Raw genomic sequence first — 23,382 nt, forward strand, 5'->3', positions numbered from 1 at the left:
CACTACATCTGTCATTTTATTACCTTTGTCAGAGATTTGTTTTCACATGAATGAATGCCTTACATTGCGCTTCTCACTTTAGTGTCAGGTTTTTTTTTTGGCATTGACCCGTTGGCTCTGTAGTTGATTTGCTTTGCCACCTTTTTCTCCTCCTTCCACTTTTAGTTTGATGTGTTTTGCTGTTTCTTTCTCTTTCTCTAACTTGCAGTGCTCACTTTCGACAGCTGAAGAGGTAAAACATGCTTACACAGTTATGGTAGGGCATTACACGGTGACATGTACCCTTCAGCCTCCAACTTATGGATTTTTTTTTTTATTGCATTTTTTTTTTTTGGGTTATGGCAACCATTCATTTGTTGTGTGATGTTCAGACAGCCCACTTAACTCATATTTCCACTTGTGTTTTACCTATAAAAGCATTCATGGACCTTCCAACAACATTTCTTTCTCAGCATGCAAAGAGGGGCCGTAGTATACTTTTTAGGGTAGAAAAATTTATATATTTTTATATCATTTTTTATGGGGGGTGGACACACACACACACACACACACACACACACACTTTCTTCGCGTCAATGCATGTAACAGAACATTGTAATTTTTTAAAGGACTTGGGTGCAATTTTTTTTTTTACCTAATACAAGTACTTTTTGGCTAAAACAAATTTTTGCACTTCTGCGACTTCGTCAGGGAAAAGTCGAAATTTTTTTTTGTTGTTGAAACCTCACCTGCAAACAAATATTTCAACCCTAAAAATGTGCACATTTAAGAACCAAAAATGCCCTCAAATGTGTCTATCCTTTTATATCCCAAAGTACTGTCCTTTTTTGTTCAGTGATTTAATAAACACATTTTTCATAGCGCAGACCTTTCTCTTTTCTTACTTTTGTTGTTGGAAGTCCAAGTCGGATGCTGAGAGGTAATCTGCATCACATTTGCACGATATGGATGTTTTTTGGGTTTTTTTTTTGCATGGCGGTAGCTGTGACACCTGTGTCACTCATCACACGGATGTGTCAGAGGTGATGGGATCAGGGACACTGCATGAGAGAATAGCAAAGTTCTGCCAATTTCTTTTCTTTAACAAAGTTTGTCCAGACTAAAAGCATTATGAAAAGTGAATTGTGACGAGCAACGAGCAGAAAGAGATTCCCATAATTGTGATTTTTTTTTTTTTTGTCAGTGCTCCCTTTGATAAAACCGCCAACATCACATTTTCCCTGAATGCAGATGAAGAAAGTGTAAGTTTTTTTCTTTTTCTTATTTCTGTATTTATTTTGGAGAATAAAAAAAAAAGATTTTATCATTCATGTATTACAGCCAAATTCCAATTTGTTTGAAATTTGCTACAAGGAGCGCATTCAGCAGTTTGATGACGATGAAGATGAAGGCTCAGACGGAGAGGATATCTGGCAGGAGAAAGCGATCCGGTTTTCTTCCGGCACAATGCAGAGTACTGGCACAAGGTAGTATTATAGCGTGGGGGAGAATCATGCTCTACATTCTGCTTCTGTATAGCATCGATCATAAAAGTGCAGGAAAGTTTGTTGCCTCTTTTCCTTCTTTCACATAAAGGGGATCCGATGAGCAAAAAATCAGAAAATAAAGGCAGTCAAGTGTGCAAGGAACAGCGTGACCAAACGTAGCAATTGGAGTGAAAGAGCAATAGTAAAAATATATAGTCCAACTTTATTAGGTTAAAAATCCATATCACAATAAGGTGCAGGAGAATGGAACAAGGCAACGCGTTTCGAGCGCAATACAGCGTTTTATCAAAGCCTCATGGGGAAAATGTTCCCAACAATCCTATTTAGCGACCTGGACCAATCCAGAAAGGAATAGGTATCACATGGTGTAACAATCAAAAGATTAGATACAAAAAAAACATGAATAAACATCTAAAATACAAAAACAGATAAATGTAACTGAATGAGAATAAATAAAACTGGGAAAGGAAACCAGATTCCAACCATCGGAATGTCCGATGCCGAGGGTGATTATCCAGAAAGCCTCACGAATTAAGTCATCTGGAAGCCCTGCTATGTGTAGCACAGGCGATCGGACGATCGCAACTTCGCCTCCTAAGGTTACTATTCAGTACAGTAAAAAATGAAGAAAATTTTTTTAAAGATATGAAAAAAATTTAAAAAAAGTTCAATCCCCTTCCATGTGCCCCATTAAAAATAAAACACATTTGGTGTCTCTGAGTTCAGAAATGTCCGATCTATCAAAATCTAAAGTAAATGAATCATATCGGTAAACGGCGTAACGAGAGAAAAAAATCAAAACACCAGAATTAAGTTTTTTTGGCCATTGCAGTAAGAGGCGATCAAATCCATCGTATCTACCCCAAAATTGTATCAATAAAAACGTCTGCTCGGCGCGCAAAACATAAGCCATATTTCTCTATCGCTTCATTGGGGGACACAGGACCATGGACCATGGGTGTATGCTGCTGTCTCTAGGAGGTTGACACTAGGCAAAAAAAGAAAAATAGCTCCTCCTCCGCAGTATGCACCCACCTACAGGCACCAAGCTCACCAGTTTAAGCTTAGTGTCTGTAGGAGGTAGACCTGGATCTTCACAGATCCAACCTGTTGTGTTTATTAATCCTTGTTTTTTCTCTTTCAGATACATCTCTTCAGGCTAACAGGTCACACTGCGTCCCCTGTTAACCCACTAGCGACCAAGAGAGCAATGTAGCTACCCCCACATCGCCCACTCTCGGACCCGCTGGGCAGGACTTATCCCCTGTCACCTTAGGGTGTCTCAGGGTGATTTCAGTAGCCAGTCCTAGCCTGTTCCCCACCCCAGCCCCCTCCTCGGAGTGGCCTGGGAGGGAGACGGTGGTCCCTGCGGGTGACCTTCCCCCAGTTTTCTGGGGTTGACACCGTCTCCTGCACTGTCCAGGACCGGACAGTGCGGGAAGGAGGAAAAGCCAGGATCCCCCCCTATCCAGGAAGGCATCCTGAGACCATCCTCAGAAGGAGAAAGGAAGGGACGATTCCCGGACCCGCTAAGACAGGTACTTCCCTGTCTTTCCGCTGCAGGTCCCAGCCCCCCGGTGTTACCTGCCTTCCTCCCCCCTCCTCCTCTCACCAAACATGGCGCTTAACAGCGCTTCCCTGGGCCACTTCCTCCTTCTTCATTATGCGCGGCAAATTTGCCGCGCTTTTCTCCGTCGGGGGGACGTGTCCAGTGGGCGGTCCCGCTCCGACGGCTATACTCCCCCTTCTATTTGACCAACCAGGGCCGAGGAGCATAGTGACTCTTCCGTCGCGCCCTCGAGCCTTCCGCGGACCTATCAACGGGAGGCCTTTCAAGCCCGCCCCCCCCTCCCATATGCCTATCGGAGCCTCGACGCGCGCCGTCATCAACGCAGCGTCCTCTGCTCCTCCCCCCTACACCGACGCCATCACTCTGCCGCACGCAGCTCCCTACTCCGTCGGCACCTACTGTGACCCGCTCCAGCCTCACCTTCGGAGCCTTTCAGGGGGACACGGGACCGCTTCTCTGCAGGATCGGGTAGGCTCTGTCCTGACACCGACCCCCACCCTTTCCTGCCCACAGCGCCCTCCTCTGCAGTATCCCTGGTCAGGCACATATGCCCAAACCCAGGGAGCTCTCAGTCCTTCCATCTCACATTGTCACATACTACGCCTGTGCTCTTTGCGGTACTGAGTGGCCCGCGGGTCTCACTACGGCCTTCTGCTCGACCTGCAAACCTCCCGCCATGCTGGCACCCCAAGATCCCCCCGCCGCTCAGGACTTGGCAACCCCCTCCCCTCCGGAGTGGGCTGTTGCTATGTCACAGTCTGTCTCTGACCTCACCAAGGTTTCTCAATCTCTGGTGCAGGTCTTAGAACGCTTGCCAGAACGTTTGCCTATGTTATCCACGTCCACCAGCGCTCCGAACGTCCCCACAGACGATTCGCAGGCACCCCTGCCCCCTCCTCACAGGGGCAGACTGACTGCACGTTCTCAGAAACGAACTCGCATAAGCTCATCCTCCAGCTCTCCAGACTCCAAGATGCTCCCTGCGTCTCACACCTCTTCCCCGGAGGTCGCCCCGGGATCTAACTCTGCTTCAGATTCAGACTCTGGTTCTGACACAGACCAGTATTCCAAGATCCAGGACATGATAGCCTTATAACGGCTGTCAATCAGACTCTGCATGTTACAGAAGACGAGAGCCCTTCCCTGGACTACTCAGTTTCCTTCAAAAAGATTAAGCGTCCTGCACGCACTTTTTCTAACCATGCAGAATTTGACAGTGTTTTTCAAAAGCAGTGGGAGCATCCAGAAAAGCGCTTTACAGGAAAGAAACAGTTAAACGTCCTATACCCCTTTAACCATGACCTTGTCAGCAAATGGACGGAGTCTCTATCTGTGGACCCTCCCGTCTCTCGCCTTTCCGCCAAGACGGTACTGTCTCTTCCGGATGATTCCTCCCTTAAGGATACCACGGATAGACAGGTTGAGGCCCTCACTAAGTCAGCCTTTGAGGCCGCGGGCACCTCCCTTTGCCCTTCCTTCGCCCCAACTTGGGTATCAAAAGCGGTGTGCGCATGGGCCAAACGGCTCAGACAGGGCATCCTAGCAGGGGCCTCCCCGGACGATCTGGCCGACTTAGCTGATCAAATCGGCCACGCTGGAAAATATCTACTTACGGCGTCCCTCGACTCCGCTGCATGCTCAGCCCGGGTTTCCAGTAATCTCGTTGCCTTACGTAGAATTCTTTGGCTTAAAGCCTGGAACGTCGACCCGGCTTCCAAAAGATCTCTAACTAATCTTCCTTTTCAAGGTTCCAGGCTGTTTGGATCCAAGCTAGACCAGATCATCTCTGATGCTACTGGGGGTAAGAGCACCTCTCTCCCCCAGCCCAGACCCAAACGCCCTTTTCCTAGGAGATTCCCCCTTCCGTTCCGGTCCTTTCGTCAGTTTGCTCAACCGAACCCCTCCTCTCAACAGGACCGTACTCCAGCACAGCGGGACAGTCGTACGCCCTCCTTTAGGCCCACGCTTAACTGGCGCCCAAAGAGTCGCTCCTCCAAGTCCTCTGGATCACGATCCAACAGGTTTTCCTCAACATGACGGGTCACTCCCACCTGGGACTTCTCCCAGGGTGGGCGGCCGTCTCCTTCTGTTCACAGATTCTTGGCTCCTGGCAATAGAAGATGCCTGGGTCAAAGAAATTGTGACTTCCGGCTACAAAACAGAGTTCGACTCCAGCCCACGATCATGTTTTCTCAGGTCCCGCCCCCCATAACCATCTCTGCTTCCCGGTTTCCTTCAAGCCATCACCTCCCTTCTGTGCTCAGGAGTCATAGTCCCGGTTCCCGTTCAGGAAAGGTTTTCCGTTTTTTACTCAAATCTCTTCGTCGTCCCAAAAAAGGACGGTTCACTGCGTCCGATTCTGGACCTCAAACAGCTAAACCGACATGTACGCATCCGACAGTTCAGGATGGAGTCCCTCAGGTCGGTAATCGCCTCGATGGAGGCTGGGGAATATCTATGTTCAGTGGACATTCAGGATGCATACCTTCACATCCCAATCTGCGCGTCACATCAGAAGTTCCCTTCTCTTTTCCTTCAGGAACGCGCATTACCAGTTCACTGCCATCCCCTTTGGCCTCGCCACACCCCCGAGGGTTTTCACGAAGGTGATGGCGACATTTATGGCCATTCTTCGAACAAGGGGAATTGTAATCATCCCCTACCTCTACGACCTGTTAATCAAAGGCCCCACGTCTCCACAGTCTCCAGATCACCTTGAACACACACTCCCGGTTAGGCTGGCTGATCAACAAAGACAAATACTCCCTGGTCCCATCCCAACGCTTAACCTTCCTAGGGATGCAATTCGACACGACCCGTGCCCGAGTCCTCCTTCCGAGGGAAAAGATAAACTCTCTACGACAAGGAATCCACATCCTCTCCAACCCAAGTCCACACTCCCTTCGCCTATGCATGAGTGTCCTGGGAAAGATGGTAGCAGCCATGGAGGCAGTTCCGTTTGCCCAGTTCCATACCCGGTCTCTTCAACTAGCCCTTCTCTCAGCTTGGGACAAGAATCTGTCATCTCTAGATCGACGCATCAAGTTACCTCGTCAAGTAAGACGGTCGCTAACCTGGTGGTCCCGCCCTTCTTCCTTCAGACCCGGGAGATCATTCCTTCCGCTTCGCTGGCAGGTGGTCAAGACCGATGCCAGTCTCATCGGTTGGGGGGCAGTTTTTCTATAACACACGGTCCAGGGCCGGTGGAGTCCCCACGAAGTCTCCCTTCCCATCAACATTCTGGAGATAAGGGCGATTTACCTGGCTTTGCGTCACTGGCAGAAGATCCTGGCAGAGTTCCCAGTCCGTGTACAATCGGCCATGGCATACATAAACCATCAGGGAGGAACGCGCAGCAAGCCCTTTTTAAAAGAGGTGGCAAGAGTGCCACTTTGGGCCGAGAAGACGGTTCCAGCAATCTCAGCAGTCCACATTCCAGGGGTCGACAATTGGGCGGCCGACTTCCTCAGTCGGCAGGGCCTCGCCTCAGGAGAATGGTCTCTCCATCCCGAGGTGTTTCACCAAATCTGCTTACGGTGGGGCACGCCGGACGTCGACCTCATGGCGTCCCGGTTAAACCACAAGGTTCCGTCCTTTGTAGCTCGGTCCCGCGATCCGCTAGCAATCGCCCAGGACGCGCTAGTCATATCATGGTCACAGTTCCAACTGCCCTATCTCTTTCCACCTCTACCTTTGATCCCTCGAGTCATCAAAAAGGTCAAGACAGAGGGAGTACCAGTTCTCCTAGTAGCCCCAGATTGGCCCAGATGCGTCTGGTATGCAGATCTGGTAAATCTGCTTGTCGACTCCCCCTGGAGACTACCAGACCGTCCGGACCTCCTCTCTCAGGGTCCTATTCTTCATCAGAGTTCTCGTTCTCTGAATTTAATGGTATGGCCGTTGAGGCCGCGGTGTTGAAGACGGCGGTCTTTACTGACAATGTCATTCAGACCCTAATTAATGCCAGAAAACCCGCTACCTCGCGTATATACCACAGAACTTGGAGAGCCTTTTTTCGTCACTGCGAACAGGATCAGCTGACTCCTATGTCTTTTTCTTTGCCAGTCATTTTGGCTTTTCTTCAGTCTGGCCTAGAGGCGGGACTCTCTCTCTCAGCACTCTCAAGGGCCAAGTTTCAGCCTTGTCCATTCTATTCCAACGTAACTTAGCTAGCCGTCCTCAGGTCAGGGCGTTTCTACAAGGGGTGGCCCACCTGGCGCCCCCCTATCACCCTCCAGTGGTACTATGGGACCTTAATATGGTCCTAAGCGTCCTACAACAGCCTCCGTTTGAACCCATTCAGGACATTCCAGCCTCTCTCCTTTCCTGGAAGGTGGCTTTTCTGGTGGCTGTTACCTCTATTAGAAGGGTCGCAGAACTCGCAGCCCTCTGTTGTCGGTCGCCTTTTCTGGTATTCCATCAAGACAAAGTAGTTCTCAGGCCGGTGCCTTCCTTTTTGCCAAAGGTGGTTTCCGCTTTTCACATTAATGAGGACATCGTTTTGCCTTCCTTTTGCCCTGCTCCAGTGCATCTATGGGAGAAGTCCATTCCCTAGAACGGCCTCCCTTCGGCGCTCGGATGCCCTTTTTGTCATCCCTGAGGGGCATCGCAAGGGTCTCCCTGCTTCCAAGTCAACCATCGCCCGTTGGATACGTTCGACCATCTTGGAGGCACATCGCATCTCGGGCAAACCTCCCCCCTCCCGGAATAAGGGCTCACTCGACCAAGGGCAGTGGGGGCCTCTTGGGCGGTCCGCCATCAGGCTTCGGCCTCTCAAATCTGTAAGGCCGCAACGTGGTCTTCTCTTCACACCTTTTCAAGGTTTTACAAGGTTCACACTTATTCTTCGGCTGATGCCAGTCTTATACGGAAGGTCCTGCAGGCCGCAGTTGCCGCAGTCTGACCTAGTCTGTGACTATCTTCTGTTCTCCCACCCAAGGGACTTCTTTGGGACGTCCCATGGTCCTGTGTCCCCCAATGAAGCGATAGAGAAAGAGGGATTTTTGGTACTCACTGTAAAATCTTTCTTGGAGCCTTCATTGGGGGACACAGCACCCTCCCTGTTTTTCGACATATGTCCAGTTGGCTCTGTTGGGCATCTCATTTAGTTTTCACGGTTGTGCCCCGTTGGGCATTGCATAGTTGGTTATTTTATGCTTCTCCTACTGCTCTAGCCACTAACTGGTGAGCTTGGTGCCTGTAGGTGGGTGCATACTGCGGAGGAGGAGCTATTTTCCTTTTTTTGCCTAGTGTCAACCTCCTAGCGACAGCAGCATACACCCATGGTCCTGTGTCCCCCAATGAAGGCTCCAAGAAAGAGATTTTACGGTGAGTACCAAAATTCCCTCTTCCGGCCCCAGATCACGAAAAATGAAAACTCCAACGAGTCTCTGAAAAGCTATCCATGTTTGGTATCTGCAAACTCGTACTGACCTGGAGAATCATATGCCAAGGTCAGTTGTACCGTATAATGAACATGGTAAGTGTAAAAAAACAAAAACTATTGTGGAATTGCACTTTTTTTTTTTCAATTTCACTGCACTTGGAATTTTTTCCCCCGTTTTCCAGTACTCTATATGGTAAATTCAATGGTGCCATTCAAAAGTACAACTCGTCCCGCAAAAAAGAAAGCCCTCATACGGCCATATTGACAGAAAAAAAAAAATTATGGCTCTTGGAAGAAAAGGAGGAAAAATGGCCATTGCGTGAAGGGGTTAAATCAAGTGGGGGTTAGATATGTTAAACCTAAAAAAAAACTGGGTGAAAGAGTATTACCAAGGGAGGTGTTTTTTTTACCCACAATATTGCAACATGATTTCAAAACAGAAGCGCAAAAGTTTTGTCTTCAAACAATATAGGTAAGTATTTGACTATGATCTGATTAATATCATTGAATTTGTCTCTATATTGTATGGATACTTTTATAATGTTGGTAGAAACATCTGATTTGTCATACGCTATCGATCGTTTGCGATCCTTCCTATGTATATACCGCGTGCACGGTTTAAGGTCCATTGAGGATACACCCTGGCAATTAAACTTTTGTGTGCATTGCCCTGCTTAAATTATTGTACTTCACTTCAATTCTGCAATATTCTGGTGTATTCACCTACTGGTATAGATTTAATAGTATGATTAGTGACTGCTGGTAGCATGTAGGATGGCGTTCCAGTAATGGGTTTTCTATACATGGAAGTTAGAATGACTTGGTTTGGGACACCTGTAAATTGTAAATCTAAAAAAGTGATGGTAAATGAATGATGGACTGCAGTGAATTATAAATTGTATTCATTAGTATTAATCTATTGAACAAATGATGGAATATCTGATGCTCGGCCATGCCCGATTATTAACAAGTCGTCAATAAACCTACCATACCAATGACTACATTGAAAAAATGGATTATTATGCATATACAAAGTGTATTCTTCCCGAAATGCCATGGCCAGGTTCGCTAGAAAATTTAGCACCCATAAAAACTCCCCTGTTCTGTAAGTAGTAACACGGAAATTTTTCTAAAAAAATGTCACTTGAATCCCTTGTTGGAACATAATTGAGTCCGTATGATGAGAATGCAGTTTGATCGGCTGTGGGAGATCGAGAGGAAAGATTGAGGCTGGGTGCCCACGTAGCGTTTTTCAAGCGTTTATGCTGTGGAATTTCCGCAGCATAAACGCTTGTGAAACGCTAGGTAATCCGCACCCCATGGTCCCCAAGGGGATTCCGCATGTTCTATGCACATGCTGCGGATTTTTCCGCAGCGTTTATGCTGCGTACAAAAATCCGCAGCATGTCATTTAATTTTGCGGAAGCGCAGCGGAACTCCCGCCATTGACTTGCATTGAGACGCATAGAAACCGCGACTGTACATTTGTACAAGCGGCTTCTATGCGTCTCTATGGGCGGATGGTACCCAGTTCTGGAGGAGAGAAGACTCATCCAGACCTGGGTACCATTCTACCTGTAAAAAAAGAATAAAATAACAAATAAAGTTTATACTCGCCTTTCCGAAGGCTTCTCTCTGAATGCCGGCATCGCTTGAGGACCTGCGGTGACGTCACAGTCATGTGAATGCAGGCCCTTCACCGCTCTGTCTCGCGATATGCCGGCAGCCGGGAACCAGACAGGAACGAGCGCTGCAGCCACGCCGGGGCATCGGGGGTGAGTATAGCTTTATTTGTTTTAATTTTTACGGTTCACACTGTATAAATCCATGCTGTTTGCATGGATTTATACAGTGTGACCTAGTTGTCAAGCACTTTCCAAGTGATGCTATCGCCTGGAAAGCTCTGGTCAATCTGCATGCGGAAACGCATGTGAATCCGCATGTATTCCGCATGTATTCTGCAGGAAAAACGCATGCACGATCTGCATGCGTTTTTTCTGCCAGGGAGATGCAGAAATGCTGCAGAAATTTTCTGCTTCATTTCTGCATCGTGGGCACATAGCCTTTGAACGTTCTTGTTTTCAATTATCTGTATGTGTGCCGAGTCATGTTGAAATGGTTTCCTGTGCTTTCTGCTGCGATACTTGCATTTTTTGGCGATATACTGTTATATGGATGATCCTGGGTACGAGATGTTGAAATCAGAGTCATATGGGTGGATGTCAAATAAATCCAGATCGGAGGAGGTGAAAGCAACATGAGATTTTCATGTAGATGAAACTCTATATGGTTTGCGATTTCAGTACGCAGGAATTAACATTTTGGCCCCAATTATGAGCCCGATGAAGAGAGCAATCCTGGAGGTCACGTTGAATCTTGCATCTTTTGACAGTGATTATATCATCCTCTAGCTTTTTAATAGATTTTTGGATGCGATTGGTGAGACTGTCAAACTCAGATTTACAATGCGATTCCTCCAGAGATTTCTTAACAGAATCAATTTCGTCCTGGAGACCAGAACGTTCCAGCTCTTCATATTTGACAATGAATTGCATGAGATTGATGGAACAATTACTGAGAACCTGATTCCATTCATCCATAAAAGTGGGATTATAAATTGTAGCCGGGATTTTTTTGATCCTTAATCCCTGTGGAATCATATCTTTGCTGATATATTTGCACAATGTAGTAAAATCCCACCAGGTTTTTGTTTCATTCATCATAAGTTTCTCAAGCTGTCGATGTTGTCAAAAGCAACTCCAGTCAAAGTGGCATTTTCATTTTGTTCAACAGACACAAATGTGGTCTTCGCCTCGATCACCCAAATTGACATGTCGTAATAATGTTGATATGGAGAAATAAATATATGATCTTATTTGTTTCCCTAAATATCCAGTTCCTGCACTTACTTATATCCGTATGATTGCAGACTTAGGCCAAGTTTCCTGTAGATTTCACAGGTGGATTTCTGTAGGAAGAATTCACAGAGGATTTTCTGTCTTTGTTTTCCGATGGGAGGAAAGTGACAAAATTCGCCTCCTTTGTCCTGCTTCTTGCTCTGATTTCCATGTTTTTCTACAGCCAATATCGACAGTGCTGTTGGTTTTTGCCTTTTAGGAGCTGTGGAAGCACAGATAGTGAAGATAGTCGAGATTCTGATGAAGAGGAGGAAGATTCAGGTGGTGGTGCTAGTAGTATTAATCATTCAACAACAGATCCAGCACCACAAACATCAGAAGGTGGGTGACTGTCCACCGGGAAAAAAGACATTTGATTATTAAATTGGGAGTCCTGTTTTTTAAAGTGATACCTGCAATCTAGAGGATATAGGCGTCTCCGTGACTGAGTGCTGCACGCCCTTCTCAGCGGGTAGTATGACCCAGTTCTAGCAAATGGGTCTAAATCACTGCCAAGGATGTGGCGCTACAGCCCGGACGTTGGACCCCTCATCGATCATAAAGCGGACAGTCCTTTAATATACCCTCACATATTGGTATAAGTGATATTCAAATAGTAGTTATCGGTAGATAATACTTTGTTTCCACCTTTTTAGCACCTGCTTGGACAGCAACATTTGATTCCACTTCTACAGAAACCTCAGTGTCCCCATCGGTTACATCAGTAGATACTGGGTCATCGGCGTGGGCAGAGAACGTACCGAATAACAGCAGTGAAGCAGCCTGGGCTGTCTTCACAGATCTTAGTAAAGAGACAAGGTTATTATATATTTTCTCTTTTTTTTTTTTTCCCCAAAGTTTTCCTCAAAGTTCTGTCGTGTCAGAAGGTTATGTCCTGGGAAATTTCTGACTGAGGTTGTTCACAAAGCTGACTATGGTGTATGTAGGTAGGTGGTGTCCGCTTTGCTGTAGATAACCTGTTATCCAAATACGTAAGATAAACAGAATTACCAAACGTCGGCACTGATTCATATTCAGTTTACATTTGAGCACCCCCCCCCCGGCGACACAGACACGGCTCGTACATAGTTTGGTGTTTTCTGTAGTAACATATGGATGCGAAACCTGGACGATAAAGAAACAAGACAGAAGAAGAATCAATGCCTTCGAAATGTGGTGCTGGAGAAGGATGCTATCAATACTATGGATGGAGAGAAGAACAACCCAATTTCGGAACAAATAAAGCCGGACATGTCGCTCGAAGCACAGATCACCAAGCTACGACTTCCCTACTTTAGACACATCATACGAAGAGAGCAATCACTGGAGAAGAACATCATGGTGGGAAGAATAGAAGGAATACAGCGAAGAGGAAGACCAGCAATCTGATGGCTTGATACAATCAAGACAACGGCGGAGAAGACCCTGGTGGACCTATCAACGCTTGCCCAAGATCGATCTTCCTACAGAGCGTTCATCCATCAAGTCGCCATGGCTCGAGATCAAGCTTAAGGCCGTAGATAATATCTCAGACACCGAATACGTTGTGTGCAGATACTGTGGGGCACATGAGCGGCATCTTGTTGAGGCTCGGTAATTCTCCATTTCCTTCCTGCTGTATGGCAAAAAAAAAAGCCATCATGTGAGTTGATGCCACAAAGGTACAGTATAGACCTTTAAATGTCTGTAGATTACCTTTTAATGGTTCTTAATACTGCCGCCTGTATATGTCCATGTAGATCAAAAATAGATTATTGGTTTAGGCTAAAGGAAGGAGATACTACAATATTCAGACAAGGATATTTCATACGGCATCATTGAAGTATTCTTACTAGTACAGTACAAAAACCTTGTATAAAAAAAACTACATTTCAGAATTGAGGATAAAGAAAAAAAAAAGTAAACCTGAAAGCTAAACCGCGGTCGTAAAGGGGCCTTATTTCTCAAATTTTAAAAAAAACATACTCATTGGTGTTGCCGTGTGCGGAACAACCCGAGCTATTAAAAATAAACCCCAAAATAATACAAATAAGAACTTCAAGTCACCCCCTCCAAAAAAAGCTCTCGTACAGCTGTCTGCCAAAAAATAAGTTGTAGTTCTCAGAATATTAAGCTATAAAACAATTTTTTTATTTTTTTTTTTAAATAAATAAATTGTTAGTGAATGACTTAATCAGGGATTTTGTCTGAATCACATTTTGTGTTCCTAAATAGTGGTGTCCCATCACATAAGAGGTCTTGTTCTGTTCGGGTGAAATTGCGTTACAAATTGTAGAGTTTATTTTCTTCAATTACCACTTGCGAGAAGAAAAAATTGAGGCCAAAGTAACTTTTAGCAGAAAAAAGGGTACTTTTTTTTTTTTATTATTATTATTTATGACCCAATGTTATTATGTTCTGTGCTCTTGTGGGTTTTAATTGCTCACCGCACCCCTTTTTCGGCATCTGGGGCTCTACAAATGTAACATGGCGTCCAATGCTGACAGCAGTTTTTAGCATGGTCTCTATTTTTAGGGGCTGTTCCAATATATCAGCCCCCTCCAGTCATTTCAAAAGTGAATAGGTTGGTAAAAAAGAAAAAAAAATCAAGTTTGTAAATTTTGTGGGGAAAAAACAAAAAAATTGCTGCTAAACTTTTTAACCCTTCTTAACATTCTAACAAAAGGTTTTTTTAAAAAAAAATAAAAAATGACACTGATATAAACTAAACCAGTTAATAAATAACATTTCTCAGATGTTTGTGCCATATCTGGTGTAAGCATTTAAAATCTAAAAACTGCACATTTTTTAAAAATTTTCAGCAAACTCCTTAATGACCTATGACATCCAGTTTTGTCACAGGTCGCTAAAAAAAAATTGAAGGCAGCAGAGGAGCTGAGCTCGCTTCTTACCAGGTAGGTGCCAGCTGTGTTGCACAGCCAGCACCTGCAACGACCAGAGCTTGCACCAATCGCTGCACTTAAGAGCAATCGGAAGCATTTAAAGGACATCATTTTTGGACTTATTGAATGAGCAGGTTGTAAGTTTTACAATATAATCTTATTTTTCTACAGTCCCCCATCAACAACCCCCGTGGAGGCACCTACAGAATCTGAAAACTGTTCAGCTCAGGAAGTAAATAATGGTGAAACATCTGATACATCTGTAAAAGAAGGTAAGTGTGTACTGCCATGGTGCGTTGTGGCGTAGCGACTGCCATATTCATTAGTGATGGGCGAGCACTAAAATGCTCGGGTACTCGATGCTTGGGTCGAGCAAAGTGGAATACTCGGGTGCTCGACCGGAGCAACGAGCCCAATGTAAGTCTATGGGAAACTCAAGCATTTTTCAGGCGGCTCCCCCGGCGGTCAGCAGATGGGAACAGTGCTCATATGACATGGGAACAGCATGGGGAAGACCCCTGGAAGCATCTCTGACTCCCAGGTCACTTCTGTCAACAACGTTGTCAGAGGTTTTACGCCACTTTTACGGACTCACAATAAAACATACAAAAGCGAAACCAAAATGGATTTTCCTGGGAAATATGTTAAGGAACAACCTTTTCAGGGTAATGACTTGTTTATAAGGCAAAATAAATAACCAAAAACACAAATGCTTCTCCACGCCTTGGGCTATGTTCACACATAGTGTTTTTGCACTTTTGCATTGCTTTCAACCAAAACCAATGCATTCACTGGGAGATGTCATTTTAACATTTTACTACCTTATCTGGCCATGTGGTGTGTGAGATATCATCAGACACATTGTGTTTCATTTATGATGGAGGGACTCTGAAAGTCACAAAGACTATTTTTATAGGGCCATCAGGCGGCCCTTACTATTCTTAAAGGGCCAGCAGTCGGCCCTCACTATTGTTAGAAAGCCATCAGCCGGCTATGCTTTGTTGTTCTCATTATTAACGAGTGGGTCTCCTATAGTGTTTGCCTTTGCAGTGACTGCAACTGCTGCCAAAAATTTGGAGGAACTCCAATGCCCCTTGCTAGAGACGTAGAGGTCAGAGAGCCTCCTGAAAACAATGTTCCCATTATTAGGAAGTGTGTCTCCCATACTGTTTGCCTATGCAGTGAAGCAACTGCTGCCAAAAATTTGGAGGAACAATACAATAGTTTGAGATTTTTTAAATCTCTGATAAGATAAATAAAAATTTGCAAACAATAAAGAATTGAAAAAAATCTGTGTACAGTATAACTGGATATAATTTATCTGCATTGGCTTTGCGTAATTATTGTATACAATTATTTTGTACAGAATTTTTTTTTATTTTCGTTGCTTTTTTTCTAATTTTTATTTAACAAAATGAATCTATTGAATCGGAGCTGTAAATCTGCAATGATATATTGGCATTTCTCTATCGCTTAATAATCTAGAAACCATGGAAACCTCAACCACACTGGGAGACCCCCAGGAAAGTATAGCAGCCCCACAGTGTTCTGCGGCAGAAACGGGTACAACAGCGCCATCGTCCAGCCAACCTGGGGATGAAACCACACGCAGGTTGACGTTAAATGGTGAAACTGCCGAGCCTGTGACGCAAGAAGAAACTGTGACAGAAGATACGAACAGGTACAGTAACAATCATTATACTCTGAGCCACAGAGGATACCAGTGATATCACCAGGGGCAAATCGGATCTACACATTGCCAGAATATGTGACCACAACCGGGTGTATCCAGACATATCTGCTCATCAGGCTTCCTCCGTCTCCTTGCCTTGTAGGGTGGAAGACAGAGCCCCATCTACCTCACAGATGGACAGCATTGCAGAGTCTAAACAACAGAGCTTGGAATTAACAAACGACACTTTAGAAAAGAACTCTAATGAAAACCAGACAGAAATCCGGTAAGAAATCTTATGGCCTTTGGGATGGGAAATGTGTCTAAGGTTCGGTACCTTGGTCACTGTCTTGGGCGATGGTAGAAATGGAAAGTGACTTCACCAGAGAAAAGTTAGAAACTTGCGAACTTTCTGTTCATTTGACATCCACACTACTTCTAGCTTTTATGGCACATTAATTGAAATCCTATATGTGTAATCTGGGCAGCTTTAAGGACTCCATGTATAGAGTAGGAGGTTGATACGCTTCTTGTAACTGGGTAAAGCTAACACATCTTTAATTGTCCGCAGTGTGTATTATGGTGCTTTCTCTGTAGCTGCGACCGTGTCAGTCACTGATGTGTCAGTCACTGTAGATATGTCCGGGCTAATCAACCCTGTCATTTGCCTAACTTATTCTGGTGAGGGCATGTGCCAAAGTCACTTTTAGACAACTACCTGTCCACAGTGGTAATTGGCACATGCTGTATATAGGGAGGCTATGTGGGGTCACATGCTGTATATAGGGAGGCTGTGTCTGGTGGCACATGCTGTATATAGGGAGACTGTGTCTGGTGGCACATGCTGTATATAGGGAGACTGTGTCTGGTGGCACATGCTGTATATAGGGAGACTGTGTCTGGTGGCACATGCTGTATATAGGGAGGCTGTGTCTGGTGGCACATGCTGTATATAGGGAGGCTGTGTCTGGTGGCACATGCTGTATATAGGGAGACTGTGTCTGGTGGCACATGCTGTATATAGGGAGACTGTGTCTGGTGGCACATGCTGTATATAGGGAGGCTGTGTCTGGTGGCACATGCTGTATATAGGGAGACTGTGTCTGGTGGCACATGCTGTATATAGGGAGGACCTGTGTCTGGTGGCACATGCTGTATATAGGGAGGCTGTGTCTGGTGGCACATGCTGTATATAGGGAGGCTGTGTCTGGTGGCACATGCTGTATATAGGGAGGCTGTGTCTGGTGGCACATGCTGTATATAGGGAGGCTGTGTCTGGTGGCACATGCTGTATATAGGGAGGCTGTGTCTGGTGGCACATGCTGTATATAGGGAGGCTGTGTCTGGTGGCACATGCTGTATATAGGGAGGCTATGTGGGGGCTCATGCTGTATATAGGGAGGCTATGTGGGGTCACATGCTGTATATAGGAAGGCTGTGTCTGGTGGCAGATGCTGTATATAGGGAGGTTATGTGGGGGCACATGGTGAATATAGGGAGGTCATGTGGGGGCACATGCTGAATATAGGGAGGTTATGTGGGGGCACATGCTGAATATAGGGAGGTTATGTGGGGGCACATGCTGAATATAGGGAGGTTATGTGGGGGCACATGCTGAATATAGGGAGGTTATGTGGGGGCACATGCTGAATATAGGGAGGTTATGTGGGGGCACATGCTGAATATAGGGAGGTTATGTGGGGGCATATGCTGAATATAGGGAGGTTATGTGGGGGCACATGCTGAATATAGGGAGGTTATGTGGGGGCACATGCTGAATATAGGGAGGTTATGTGGGGGCACATGCTGAATATAGGGAGGTTATGTGGGGGCATATGCTGAATATAGGGAGGTTATGTGGGGGCACATGCTGAATATAGGGAGGTTATGTGGGGGCATATGCTGAATATAGGGAGGTTATGTGGGGGCACATGCTGAATATAGGGAGGTTATGTGGGGGGCACATGCTGAATATAGGGAGGTTATGTGGGGGCACATGCTGAAATATAGGGAGGTTTATGTGGGGGCACATGCTGAATAGGATAGGGGGGAGGTTATATGCTGAATATAGGGAGGGTCTGTGGGGGCACATGCTGAATATAGGGAGGGTCTGTGGGGGCACATGCTGTATATAGGGAGGCTGTGTGGAGGCACATGCTGTATATAGGGAGGTTATTGGGGGCACATGCTGTATATAGGAATGCTATGTGGGGGCACGTGCTGAATATAGGGAGGCTGTGTGGAGGCACATGCTGTATATAGGAAGGTTATGTTGGGGGGCACATGCTGTATATAAGGAGGCTATGTTGGGGGGCACATGCTGTATATAGGGAGGTTATGGGGGGGCACTTGCTGTAAATCAGGGGGCTGTGGGGGGGCACTGTAAATCGGGGGGCTGTGGGGGGGCACTTGCTGTAAAACGTGGGGCTGTGGGGGGGGGCACTTGCTGTATATAGAGCGATGTCAGCATACTTAATTCTGCTCAATATTAAGTGATACAATTGCTATTAATAAAAAATAATGATAATTTATATGTTAATGTTAATACTAAGCAGAATTAATTTCACCCTATTGGTTCGGCCTCCACAACAGTCAGGCTGAGTTCACACGATGAGTTTTTAATGCGTTTCCGCGACGTTTTTGCAGCTGCATAAACGCCGCGGAAACGCATTAAAAACGCATGGTAAAAGGGCAGCAATGTTCCCCAATTGAAATCCGCATGTGCTGTGCCCATGAAGCGGATTTTTCTGCAGCGTAAACGCTGCGCTCAAAAATCCGCAGCATGTCAATTAATTTTGCGTAAACGTGGCGTTTTCGCCGCCATTGACTTGCATTAGAACGCGCCAATTCCGCAAGACTGCATCTGTACTTGCGTTATTGGTGCGTTCTAATGTGCGGATGGTACCCGGGTGTGGAGAAGATGAGACTCTCCTCCACACCCAGGTACCATTTAAAAAGCTGTAAAACAAGAATAAAATAAAAAATAAAGATATATTCACCTTCTGACGGCCCCCGGTCTCCTTCCCTCTGCTCGCGTGCAAGACTGAAGGACCTTCGGTGACGTCACAGTCATGTGACCGCAGGCCCTTCAGCGCAGTGTCTCGCGATATCCCGGCAGCCAGGAACAAGCCAGGAACGAACGTGGCAGCACACACCGGGGCATCAGAGGGTAAGTATAGCTTTATTTTTTTATTTTTAATCATTCTTATACGGTCACACTATATAAATCCATGCTGTTTGCATGGATTTATATAGTGTGACCTAGTTGTCAAGCACTTTCCAAGTGATGCTAAAATCGCCTGGAAAGCGCTTGTCAATCCGCATGCTGAAACGCATGTGAATCCGCATGTATTCCGCAGGAAAAACGCGTGTACAATCCGCATGTATTCCGCAGGAAAAATGCGTGTACAATCCGCATGCGTTTTTTCTGCCAGGGAGATGCAGAAATGATGCAGAAATTTTCTGCTTCATTTCTGCATCGTGTGCACATACCCTCACGGTCTCTCATGTGGCCCTTTGGAAAAATTAACTGCCCACCCCTGAGTTATAACCTTGTCATTTTTTTGCACCTCGCAAAAGATCATTTCACCCAATGAATGAGCACTTTGCTTGTTCAACAGGAAATTGTCTGCCTATTTACACCGCAAGGTAATCATGAAACAAATGTTTTTAACGAACATCAACACTAAAATACACTTTTAGATCGAACAAAACAGTAAAACTTTTTAGGCTGGAAAAGAATTTTCAGTGTTGAAACATTGCAGACAAGTTTCCTTGGGGAATAGAGATTCATTGTTTTCTCTGTTGCAGTGCTGCAGTCCTCTTCTGTATTTCACTGAAGATATAAGTAATGTTATTTATTTTTTTTTCTTCTAGGTAAACTTTGTCCCCTAATCTGGCATCAGAAATAGATGACTGTACATCCAAAGATCTGCATTAAGTGTACACATGGATTTTTCAACCAGGACAAAGACCAAGCCTCTGTCTCCATACTAGGAAGTATGAGACACAAATCCAGAATCCGTCGTAATCCATTGTGTACAAGAAGATTGTGAAAGCAAGAGACAAACGATACTATTTTTTTGCACTGAAAGTTTAATAGCATATATGTGTGTTTGTGACTGTATGTGCATATATATATGTAGAATATTATATGTACACACATCTATCTCACACATGCTTTTATATATATTTATATATGAAAGTGGCAACGGTAAAAAGAAAAACAGGAATTAATGACATTTAAATTATATATAAATTTTATTTTACATCTTTTTTTTTTCTTTTTTTTGGATGGCAGATGATGCCGCAGACTTAAGCACAACAAGTCGAAGCCAAATTCTTTTGTTTTGCTCTTCCCCACTTAATCCATCACACACAAAAAAAAAAAATCTTAAAAAACCAGTCTATGCAGATGTGCACGCTGCAGTAATTGGCCCGTGGACGTAACGCCACGGCTGGATTATTGCCTTTGTCAGGCTTAGTTGTATAATTCCATCTGATGTCAAACGCCTCTGATTAACACGTCACTTTTTTTCATTATTTTTTTCAATGTCCAATCCCTTTATATGATAACCCACAGGCATCTGATTCTGTTTGCTTAGATAGTTTTCTGTAATGTGGTTACCAAAAAAAAAAAAACTCCTCCTACAATGAAAAAAAAACTCCTAAGTTGTTAGATTCTCAGTAATAATATTAGCAGTGCCTTATTGTCATCCCATACACGTGTAACCCATTAAAATGTACTAGGAATGACATTACTCGGTCTATGTGTATATTGTGCATCCTGAAGGGGTATTTAGCCATCGTTTCCTTCTCTGCAGTGGACTCTGCTCCGGCAGACATTTGCACAGATCCTGCCGTCTGCTTCAGAGCTTTATTTTTTTTTTTGTACATGAGATATTGCTTGAAGAAGTAGTGGTCTGTGGTTTACCGGGAGACTACAACTAACCTGTCGTCAGCAGGTGCGACCAAAACACGGGCACCATACATTGCCAGCAAATATATTCAATGTGTGCAAACAGGGGAAGAATCTCGAAATCCCTCTAATTTTAGTAAAAAAAAAGGTTGTGGACCTTTACAAGGTAGATAAACTAGTGGGCACCATTAATTGTGCAGCGATTTCCGCTTGTACTTACTAGTTGCAAGTTCTCCTTTTTTTAAAGTGCTTCTGCCCCATGTCTTGGAGAATGGGAAAAAACATATAGCGGTGTTTTGAGTTTTAGGAAGTGGTGAAAGACTTCACTAACCAAATCTTAATGCAGCCCTAGGATGGGGCCTTTCTGGTTTTAAGGTGTCAGGCATCGCATAATGAGGAAAGAGCCAAAGGTTATGTCATGTAATAGAATCAGCCAGGGTTTATTAGAGACTTGCACTCCCCTTGGGTCTCTAAATTAAGAGGATATGGAAACCTTTGGAGAGATATTTTAATGTGTGTGTATATATAGATATATCTATCTCCATATATATCTATATATAAAATATATAGCGATATATACTGATAGATAGATATAGATATATATATATATATATATATATATATATATATAGATATGTGTGTGTGTGTATATATACATATACAATCGATATGTATAGATATATCTCTCTCTCATCTGTCTCTCTATCTAGATAGATTATAAATATTTTTGCCTAAAAAAGCAAAAACATTCTATAGTTTCATTAAATTAATCTGTCAGCAGGATTACACCCCACAAACTATTTATATGCGCATATAGCGCTCTCAAAGACCAGACCAGCGATACCTTTCCATGGTAAATCCATTGCTCTGTGACTCAGAAATCAGCATTTGAACCAATATGCGAATGAGGCTGAAGAGCTATGGTAGATCTGTCACTCCAGCTCTATTCCCTGACCAGCGCAGCCTCCTCCTTGACTTACACCCTCTATGCTGTGTGACTTCAGTCAAGCAGGAGGAGGCGGCACTGGGTGGGAATAGAGCTGGAATGACAGATGCTTCAGATCTACCATAGCTCTTCAGCCTCATTTGTATATCAATCCAAGCTCTCATTTCTCAGTAACGGAGGAACGGTCTGGCCATGTATAGGTATTGCTGGATTTGTCTTTGAAATATTTACATGCACATATAAATAGTTTAGGTGGGTGAAATCCTGACAGATTCCCTTTAAGATCAGTCGGTGAGCTCATTCTGATGGCAGACGGTATTTGACCCTAATCTCTTATTCTGCACATCCGGTAAACTGATTTATGACCAAATTTAAACTTATTTTGGTCACTTTAGAAGATATTCTGAAGAGTGATAAGGATTACAGACTCTGTGTTCAGAGCAAGCTCACTGATGGATTCTCTGTTAACTCCTTCTGCTGCTGTAGAAGCAAAATGAAGAAAAATACATGCATTTAAACAAAAAAAATGCCCAAAAGGTATCCATATCGTTTTAAATATTTGTTTTAGCAAATTACTGTCTTCCATAATATTACAAAGTTGAAGAATATGCTTATTCCTCTGCTTTGTGATGTTTCCGTTTTCCCTACAGCAAATGCTGGTAATCCCCTAGTTAATAAACCGTGTTTGCACAGTGCTGACAGTATGAGACTATAGAGCAGGGGCAATCCCACTGCGGTGAACTACAACTCTCAGCAAGCACTGGTAGCCTTGTTGCTGTCAGGACATACTGGGTGTTGCAATTTCACAACATCTCCTGATCTAGGGACACATCTAATTGACAAGGTAATGGTAATAACCAGGAGGAATAACAGAGGAACAGCAAAACAGATTCTCCAGAATTGTATAATCGGCAATCAGGAGGGCAGAAGAGTCACAAATACAGTTGCTAGTAAAATATACTTTTTCTGTTAAAGTAGACCAAAAAGTAAGCGTGGGTGTGCATTCCCCCAATTCTGACATGCACAAAGGTAGCAGCAGATGTATGATTTTCTGTACTTATTATAAAGCAATAATTTGCATATCCATTATTGGTCGTGTTTGGGTGGAGATAACAGTATATACACGTCTACACAGGCACTTTATTTCTATTATTGACCTGCAGATTATAAGAACTCCATGCACTTCCATGCGGTGTGATAGGAATGACTTCAGTCTTCATGTCCTTGTCTGCGTCCATCATATGGGGGCTGAATTCTGTCTCCGCACTATATGCCAGCCTTTACATCTGATCTGCAGCCAGTAGTCCCTGTGATAAATGAAGTTGTCATTTACTATTTCACTAGTCTGCTAATGGCCAACATAAAGATATCAAATGGGAATAGGGGAAAATTATATATTTGGTTCCCCAAATCCTTAAGTGTAACTATCATTTTGTAAAACTTTTTATATCTTATAGGTTGCCAATTGGTGAGGGGGTCCTGGTCCTAATATCCTCATCAATCAGTCAAAACAGCTCTAGTTTCCTGCATTAACTGCACGCAGAGCATTGTATGGGCTCAATAGTAAGTCTATGGGCCTGTACATTTGATCTATGCAGCGCCTATAATATATAAAAAGTTTTCC

General features: G+C 44.4%; 1 protein-coding gene across 1 annotated transcript in view; it reads left to right on the plus strand.

The window, feature by feature from the left end:
- PPP6R1 (protein phosphatase 6 regulatory subunit 1) overlaps positions 1-20,654 on the plus strand; it is a 73,945-nt gene extending 53,291 nt beyond the window's left edge. Inside the window, exons 16-23 of the mRNA XM_073656349.1 lie at positions 1,184-1,241; positions 1,321-1,466; positions 11,561-11,682; positions 11,997-12,159; positions 14,394-14,494; positions 15,708-15,903; positions 16,058-16,180; positions 19,771-20,654. Coding sequence (XP_073512450.1) covers positions 1,184-1,241; positions 1,321-1,466; positions 11,561-11,682; positions 11,997-12,159; positions 14,394-14,494; positions 15,708-15,903; positions 16,058-16,180; positions 19,771-19,774 — 913 coding nt within the window. The 3' untranslated portion in view covers positions 19,775-20,654. The remainder of the gene's footprint in view (positions 1-1,183; positions 1,242-1,320; positions 1,467-11,560; positions 11,683-11,996; positions 12,160-14,393; positions 14,495-15,707; positions 15,904-16,057; positions 16,181-19,770) is intronic.
- The last annotated feature ends 2,728 nt before the right edge of the window (positions 20,655-23,382 follow it).

This window comes from Phyllobates terribilis, unplaced genomic scaffold, assembly GCF_046119375.1.
Source record: "Phyllobates terribilis strain yellow unplaced genomic scaffold, ASM4611937v1 Scaffold_12__6_contigs__length_324123572, whole genome shotgun sequence".
Classification (NCBI taxonomy): Eukaryota; Metazoa; Chordata; class Amphibia; order Anura; family Dendrobatidae; genus Phyllobates; species Phyllobates terribilis.